The sequence below is a fragment of the Gopherus flavomarginatus genome, chromosome 8 (assembly GCF_025201925.1).
Source record: "Gopherus flavomarginatus isolate rGopFla2 chromosome 8, rGopFla2.mat.asm, whole genome shotgun sequence".
Lineage (NCBI taxonomy): Eukaryota > Metazoa > Chordata > Testudines > Testudinidae > Gopherus > Gopherus flavomarginatus.
In genome coordinates, this window is record NC_066624.1 from 5,624,527 (window position 1) to 5,633,515 (window position 8,989).

The following is an 8,989-nucleotide window of genomic DNA, read 5'->3' on the forward strand; positions in this document are numbered from 1 at the left end:
TTATCCAGCCAGTTATGCACCCACCTTATAGTAGCCCCATCTAAATTGTACTTTCCTAGCTTATCTATAAGAATATCATGCGAGACTGTATCAAATGCCTTACTGAAGTCTAGATATATCACATCCACCGCTTCTCCCTTATCCACAAGGCTCGTTATCCTATCAAAGAATGTTATCAGATTAGTTTGACATGATTTGTTCTTTACAAATCCATGCTGGCTATTCCCTATCACCTTACCACCTTCCAAGTGTTTGCAGATGATTTCTTTGATTACCTGCTCCATTATCTTCCCTGGCACAGAAGTTAAACTAACTGGTCTGTAGTTTCCTGGATTGTTTTTATTTCCCTTTTTATAGATGGGCACTATATTTGCCCCCTTCCAGTCTTCTGGAATCTCCCCCGTCTCCCATGATTTCCCAAAGATAATAGCTAGAGGCTCAGATACCTCTTCTATTAACTCCTTCAGTATTCTAGATGCCTCGTACTTGTGTGAACAGTGCAGATAACTTCTGCTATGTTTGTGGTGAAGTGACTTTTGCATCACAAAAGCGCAGTATAACCACTATGGTTAAGAAAGCCTATCACCTTTATTTTGGCTACAAAATTGGAGATCAGGACAAGAGGTTGGCCCCACACATATGCAGCAACACTTGTGCAGCAAATCTTGGCCAGTGGTGGAACAGGAAAAGGAAATCTATGCCTTTTGCAGTGCCAATGATTTGGAGAGAGCCAACAGATCATACCAGCAATTGTTACTTCTGCATGGTTCCTCCAGTTGGGAAAGGTGTGTCAAAGAAGAAAAAGTGGACTGTGCATTATCCAAACATTCCATCAGCTATACGCCAGTACCCCACGGAGAAGGACTGCCGGTTCCTGATGCACCAGAATCATTCTCACTTGAGTCAGATGAGGAAGAGGAAGAGGATGAAACTTCTGGTCCTGAACCATCAGTGTCACAGGACCCACATTTTCTCCCATCCTCCTCCTCTGAACCACACCTCATAACACAAGGTGAACTGAATGACCTTGTCAGGGATTTGGAACTACCCAAGAGTAAGGCAGAGCTGTTGGGCTCCAGACTACAGCAGTGGAATCTCCTGGCAGGCTATCAGGGCAAATGGAGCCCATCAATGCTTGCAGACTGTTGCTGGACAGTGACAAGAGATGCTCCATTTAATGAATACAAGAGACAAGCCAAGAAGCGCTGAGTAGACACTGAATAGGACTAAATTATGTTCATAATAGTTTTTTGCCTTTTGTTTCATAATGAATTTTATTTATAGAACCCTTTTGCTGATTTTTAAAGTGTTACATAAACAAGACAGGTGAAATATCATGTAAAGCAACCATAAACACATGAAAAGACCTAGGTTTACAATTTATGATTAAAACTCTACTATCTACACAATATACATAGACATAAAATGTAAAAACTTAAATATCTTAGAAACAGTAGCCAACCAGTTGTTTTAATTGTCATATTTGAATTCAGCACATCAAAATACATAATAAATATCACATTTTATCTCTGAAGCAGACGACTTCTCAAAAATTGTAGACCAGTGTTATCAGTCCTACCAGTCATATCTGACAGGTATATGGGTGATCACAAGATAACAGGCCTCAATTCTGCAACCCCTGATATATCTCCTTAACTTTAACCACGAGTCATTCTAATGAAGTCAATGGGATTGCTCAGGTCAGTAAAATTAAACATGTATGTAAGCATTAGCAGCAATGGAGCCATAGTTTGCTACCTTAAATTGTCTTTTGGCAGCCCACTGGATTACTGTGTCCACATTTCTGTAGGGCACTGATCTATACAATAGTAAAAATCAACACAGCTTCATGACTTGATATCTTTTCCTATAGATATTCATTATCTGTGTTTCAATATGTTTTTATCCACTATTAATGCATGCTGCGGAGGACTATGTTAATTAGTAGACTTTACACTTATCTATAATCTTCTGATAACCTGAAAGGTTTCCTATATAAGTAGTACAGGGTATATTTCTTTTGTAAAATATGTAACAAAGTCTTAAGAAATATTTACTAGGTAATAATAATAAAAAAAATCTATTCACAAGTATCTCAATTAGAAAAAAAATGACTGCAGATAATACCTTTAAGAACCTCTCTTTTCCTCCTCCCTCCCCACCTCCAATGGCTGAAAAGCCAATAAAAGAATTCTCCACCTCCCACACAGTTCAGTACTGGATCTGTGTGCATTATCCCAATCATACTTTGGGAGTTAGGAGTGGGGAAAGGAATTAGTTAAAGTACTAAGGAATCTTAATTTCAAACATAATTATATACCTTTTAAACGGTCTTTCTTACTGACATGATACAGGTTGAGAATTAAACATTTCTCAACAATTTCAACTCAGCCTGGACAGAAGACACATTTAAAGAGATGTCTCTGGCACACTGGCATTCAGCTAATCAGACTTCACACACATCGGTCAATATTACAGAACAACTGAGATCTATCACTGACAACGGTATTGCAGATCAAGGATGGACTGAAGACTCCTTTCCAGGATTAGAAATACTGTGCACAATTTATGTTACATATGCTGTAATCATTTCAGTGGGTCTCCTCGGAAATGCTATACTCATCAAAGTCTTTTTCAAGATTAAATCAATGCAGACGGTTCCAAACATTTTCATAACCAGCTTGGCTTTTGGAGACCTGCTTCTTTTGTTAACCTGTGTGCCAGTAGATGCAACACGCTACATTGTAGATACCTGGCTCTTTGGAAGAATTGGCTGCAAGCTGTTATCTTTTATCCAGCTAACGTCAGTTGGAGTATCAGTGTTCACTTTAACTGTTCTCAGTGCGGACAGGTAGGTCTGCAGCAATTTGGTTTGTCAGGAAATACTTGTGTATTAAGATAGAAATGAATAAAAGGGAAGAAGCCATCACTTTGCATTAATCTGTAATACTTAGTCCTTGGATAGATAAATATGATGTTAAATGTTCCCATTAAAAGCTAGATGATTTTTTTCCAATGATCATTAAAAATCAACTCCAATCTGTTTAAGAGATCAATATTCTCTGAAAGTGTTAATGAAGTGGATTTAAAAATAATTTAAAAAAATAATCTGACCTTTTATTAGTTTGAAGTGATGTAAGAAAGGCATTTTTCCCTCTACTGAATCAAGAAAGATAAAAGGCTCACAGCAGGGAAAATATAGTTTGTATATTGGTGCTACCTAGTGGTGTACAGAAGAAGTCAATGAGGATGAACAACACATCCTCATATGAAAAGGACTATGGACAATGGGAATCCTTCCATTAACTTCGGATCAGGCCTTAAAACTCTGACTAAACTGACTGCCACTGAGGGGTAAAATATAATCAAAACCGTTAGTTCAAATTACTTTTAAGACTTTCTTTACAATTTGAAGGCTATTGCAATACAATAAGAATTTTAAGCACGGCAATTGCGCACTATGATTGAGATGCAATGTAGCACTATTTCAATATTTTAATTGCTATTGTACTTCTAGTTACTGTAGCTTTTCCAGTGACATTTTATTTCATAGGACCTCAAATTAAACTCAGACTAATCTGAATACTTTATTATTAGAGCACATAAGTGCTTCCATCTGACTGACTTCACAAGTGATTTGGAATAACCCTTTTCACCAAGAAGCATTTACAATGTGCTTTATTTATGACTGAATAACAACAAATAGAAGGCAGCAGTGTAATAAGCATGAATTATCAAAGACTACAAACAGTCAAAGTGAACTCTCAAGGTTAAAGGAAGGAAAAGGTTTTCAAATACCAGTAACTAGAAAAAGTAGTTAATAGCAAACTAGGTCAAGTATATAGAACGAGAAAAAAAAAATAAATCCAAGTCGGTATTAGGAAAATGGGCAACTGCTTCTGAATTCAATTCTTACTGGATGCCATCCTATAATTGCCTGGAACAACATTTTAATCCAGTAACTATATGGTTAAAATTACTCTCAAAGTTCAGAACATGTGTTAATTATAACACCATGAGCAACTGTATTCTGATTGGCTGAGGGCCTGGGGTCAGAAAAAGGTTATTACTAAAGTTCTAGTCTGCAGTAGTGTGTCTAATTTTGCCCAGAGGAGAAACAGAGGGCCAGATCCTCACCTGGTGTAAATTGGTACAACTCCACTGAAGGCTCTGCCTTCCCTCCATACTGATCTGTGCCAGTTTCACTGTATTCTCTTTCATGTCTGTCTCCTGCTCTCTTCCATGGATCTCCCCAATCTGCCTAACTCCGGGCTCATCCATTCTGAGAGCAGGGAGTGTGGTTCCCTATGCCCAGTCCTCCCTTTTGGTCCCTTGCCTTCCACATTCTCCTGTCCCCACACGTTTACCCAGGTCCACACATTCTCCCCCCCGCCCCCTGCGGTCTGGTTAAGCCCACTTGTTGCAGCAGTACAGCCAGGAATCAACAACAGGTCAGTTTATAAGTGTCTATATATTATTTTAAATCTTGCTCTGTATACATGTGTAAACTGTCCTGTATGAGTGTGACCTGGGCTGTGATTGTTTTGCACAAGGAATTAGTGCAAAAGTTTTCTTTTGCCTAGTCCAAAAACAAGAACAAACCATCGGCAACCAAGGAATGGCCTGCAGCCATCAGGAAAACAAACATCCCTGAACTTATAAAGCCTCTTGCGAGCGGAATAGTCCATCTGGAGTAGCAAAATGGTCAGTTTCCAGTCGTCCCCCCCTCATTCCAAGTCTGGGAGCTTCCTGGTCCTTCTTCTAGGCTGAACTAGACTGGGAAGGAGCACTCCATCTTCCCTTCAAGTGCCCTCCTCTGCCTTTTGTTGCTATGTCTACCTCCACAAAACTTTAATTCAGCCCTTTCATGCTTACCTTTAATGTGGGGCATGTGCAACCATCAGCTCTTTATATTACATATCTTTGTAAATTCCCCATTTACCTCCCCTTGTGCACATATAATACAGAATATACAACTCCACCTCTCCGCCCCACAAATATTAACTTACACATGAAACCCCACCAAACACTAGATGGCACCTCTCCTCAGAATGGTTTACAAAGCAAACTGAATTTGGAGTTTGCAGACCAGTCTATTTTGGACATATGATCATTCTGGGGGAGAAAAGTTTCAAGACAATCATAGTCAATAGGATTTAAGTACATGCTTAAAGTTCATCCCTGAGCTTCTGCCTTCCTTATGGAGAGGCTAGCATCACTTCAAAACACAGAAGGACAAATGCATTATATATATATCATTTTAAAAACTAAAATGGACCAAATTCATCCCTTTACATTCCCAAGACAATTATGTTAACCTTAGTGGAGATATATCAGGCGTGAATTTGTCCCCACAAATTTAAATTATTGGTGCCACAAGACTAATGTTACTGCATTTTTTCTAACACTATGATGTTGGTGTTGTTTCTAGGTACAGAGCTATTGTTAAGCCCTTGGAACTGCAAACATCAGATGCAGTTCTGAAGACCTGCTGTAAAGCTGGCTGTGTTTGGATTGTCTCCATGATATTAGCAATCCCAGAAGCTGTATTTTCGGATTTATATTCATTCAGCAATCCTGAAAAAAATGTATCTTTTGAAGCATGTGCCCCTTATCCTGTATCTGAGAAGATTCTGCAAGAAGCTCATTCTCTGGTTTGCTTTTTGGTGTTCTATATTATACCGCTAATTGTCATTTCTGTCTATTATTTTCTTATTGCCAAAACATTGTACAAAAGCACATTCAACATGCCAGCTGAAGAACATGGCCATGCCCGTAAACAGGTAAGTAAGGATCACAATCTCAGGTGCCCAGCTTTTAGAAATCTAAGCATGCTGATTGAAATCTTAATTTAATATAAGTGCAAACATTTTACATATACAGTATACACAGCAGACAAGTAACAAGTCTATGTAAAGTGCAGCCTGTATACACAAGCAGCACGTGCTTAAATCCTATTGATTTAATTTTAAGTATGTGCTTAAATGCTTTGCTGAATAGCAATGAATTATGCTTTACGAATCAGAACCACACTGAATTTAGTAGTTATGGCACCTTTCACTAAATTCTAAACACTGAGGGACAGAGCCTGCTCTAGAATGCATTAGCTAATGTGTTAACATCACGGTCCTTAAATCCTTGTCTAGATGAGGCCTCCATGGGTTCTATCAGACCAAAGGGTGGGAGAGAGAATTTCATAATCAGATGCTCCCAAGTGAAAACACCCTATCCAAAGGCACAAAAATGTAAGGGTGAAAATGAAAATGCTTTAGTTTCTGCTTTGTTGCCATGCTGCCTTTCAATGATTGTATGTAGACTGATTTTTATTAAGGGTCTCAGAGCCCTCCAGGGAGTAGCATAATACATAAATATGTATTATTAATACTAGATATGCAATTATTTTTTCCTAGATTGAATCCCGCAAGAGAGTGGCAAAAACAGTGCTGGTGCTAGTTGGTTTGTTTGCCCTCTGCTGGCTGCCTAACCACATTCTCTATTTGTATCGATCTTTCACCTACCACTCTTCCGTAGATGCCTCTGCCTTTCATCTTATAGTCACTATTTTCTCCCGGGCTCTGGCCTTCAGCAATTCCTGTGTCAATCCCTTTGCTCTTTATTGGCTGAGTAAAAGTTTCCGCCAACATTTTAAAAAGCAAATCTTGTGTTGCAAGGTGAGGCTGCCCACACGGCCTCCCAGCAACACACCTACCAGAGCTTTGTCAGCCACAGGCAGCACAAATGGCTCAGAAATCAGTGTTACTTTGCTAACAGATTATAGTATCACAAAAGAAGAGGAGAGTGTTTAGTCCTTCGATAATGGAGATGTGCCAACATCATGCTTCCCCCAAGATTCCATTGCACTGGGACCCTGCTAGGAGCCGCAAGTAAACAAAAGAATGCAGCCTTCATACAGTCTGTGAAAGCATCTTCAGCAGGACTTCTTAATATCTTCAATTATACAATGGAGAAATCACATCAGTGTGTGTGGGGAAAAGAAGAAACACAACTGATATAAGCTCAGTCAGAAGGACAGTGCCTATTCCCTGGGAATGTTATGCATCCTTTCCATATGCCTGAGGTTTCTGCACCAAGCTGACAAAGTTAAGCTCAGTTAAACACATTTAAACTCACTCGAGCTGCAGGAATATTTTTGTACTGGTTCTGTCTTCAGAAAATTAGAATTGTTGTTATACTCTTGGCCACAGAGTAGTGACAATGAGCGCTGCCTTTTGTTGAGCATTTACGTTGCCTTTGATATTTTTAAAAAAGGAAGCAGCTCTCCATAGAATGACAAACCACAGAGGTTTCTTATTTTGTCACTTTCCTTGCACCAAATATTGAACAATGGTCAAAACTCTGGCGTGAAAGTTTAGGGGGAGGTTGTTTAATTTCAGTTTATGAAAAAAAATAAACTACGCTGAAAGCGATAGCACAATGATGAGACAGTGCTAAGCCCTGGTCTACACTACAAACATATGTCAGTATAACAGCATTGCTCAGGGGGGTGGAAAATCCACATCTGGCACTCACATCTGTTCAATGGGGATAATCATACTTACCCACCTTTGTTCAGTACTTTGAGCTCTATAGATCAAAAATTCCTATAAAAGTACTAAGTGTTATTATTTAGTATTTGATTTTTCCTCCCTTGATCAATATATCTATCCTATCAACTCAACAGTCAGTAAGAGCTAGAACAGGTGCTGGGAGTTAGTTTGCTTCAAAGCAGTAGTTTTCAAACTTTTTTTCTGGAAACCCAGTTGAAGAAAATTGTTGATGCACATGACACAATAGAGCTGGGGATGAGGGGTCTGGGGTGTGGGAGGGGCTCAGGGCTGGGGCAGAGGATTGGGTGCAGGAGGGGGTTAAGGCTCTGGCGTGGGGGTGCAGGCTCTGGGGTAGGGCCAGGGATGAGGGATTTGGGGTGCAGGAAGGGGCTCCAGGTTTGGGGGGCTCAGGGCTGGGGCAGGGGATTGGGGCATAAGGTTGGGGGGCAGACTTACCTCAGGCAGCTCCCGGTCAGTGACACAGCACGGGTGCTAAGGCAGGCTTCCTGTCTGTCCTGGCACCACAGACCGCGCTGCATCCCGGAAGCAGCCAGCAGCAGGTCCGACTCCTAGGAGGAGGTGTGCAAAGAGCTCCGTGCAGCTCTTGCCCACAGACACCACTATCCTCAGCTCCCATTGGCCGTAAACCGGCCAATGGGAGTGCAGAGCCAGTGCTTGGGGAGGGGGCAGCACACAGAGCCCTGTGGCGCTCCCCCATCCGCCACCCTGCCTAGGAGCCAGACCTGCTGCTGGCCGCGGCGCAGCCTGGTGTCAGAACAGTTAGGGACTAGCCTGCTTTAGCCGGGCAGCACCGCCGCTGGGACTTTCAACGGCCTAGTTGGCAGTGCTGACCAGAGCCACTGAGACCCAGTGCCGTCCAGTACTGGGTCACGACCTGGTTTGAAAACCACTGCTTTATAGTAAGTGTTAGATTTTTGTTTTCCAGGTTATTAGAATAAGTTTCTTTCATAATGGAAGGTCCCCTTGCTCTCAAGTCAATTGACCTTGATGAGAGACATACCTGCCAGACAATAATGTCTGTAGACAAGAGTCTGTATAGCGCTGAAAAGCTCAAGATGACTATTGGCATGGGTCATCTTCCTGTCAGGGAATGCTGGGAAGCCAGTCTTCCTGCTCACAGAGTTACAAAAGTCCCAGAAGACAAACATTTTATGACACTTCTAAGACCTGAACTAGAATTTTGCTTTACAGGAGATGAGTCAGGAAATCCCTATGGACCTTCCATTGGCCAAACTGAGGAAACAGAATTTCCATCTGAATAAGGAAACTGGGGAGGAATTTATAGAACAGAGAATATAGTGTAGGTGTTAGCATGACAAAATATGGTATGTAGGCAGGATGGAGAAATCCTATATTTTATTTCCTAATCAGAAGGGAAATTAACTATTGAAGATGCAACACATTTGAGCAGCAATTACTTG

At 40.8% G+C, this 8,989-nt stretch overlaps 1 protein-coding gene across 1 annotated transcript; it reads left to right on the plus strand.

The window, feature by feature from the left end:
* Positions 1-1,305: 1,305 nt before the first annotated feature.
* Positions 1,306-7,960, plus strand: BRS3 (bombesin receptor subtype 3). Its single transcript, XM_050964860.1, has 3 exons — positions 1,306-2,851; positions 5,432-5,783; positions 6,411-7,960. The coding sequence occupies exons 1-3, from the start codon at positions 2,418-2,420 to the stop codon at positions 6,804-6,806; spliced, it is 1,182 nt and encodes a 393-aa protein (XP_050820817.1). The 5' UTR covers positions 1,306-2,417; the 3' UTR covers positions 6,807-7,960.
* Positions 7,961-8,989: the final 1,029 nt, after the last annotated feature.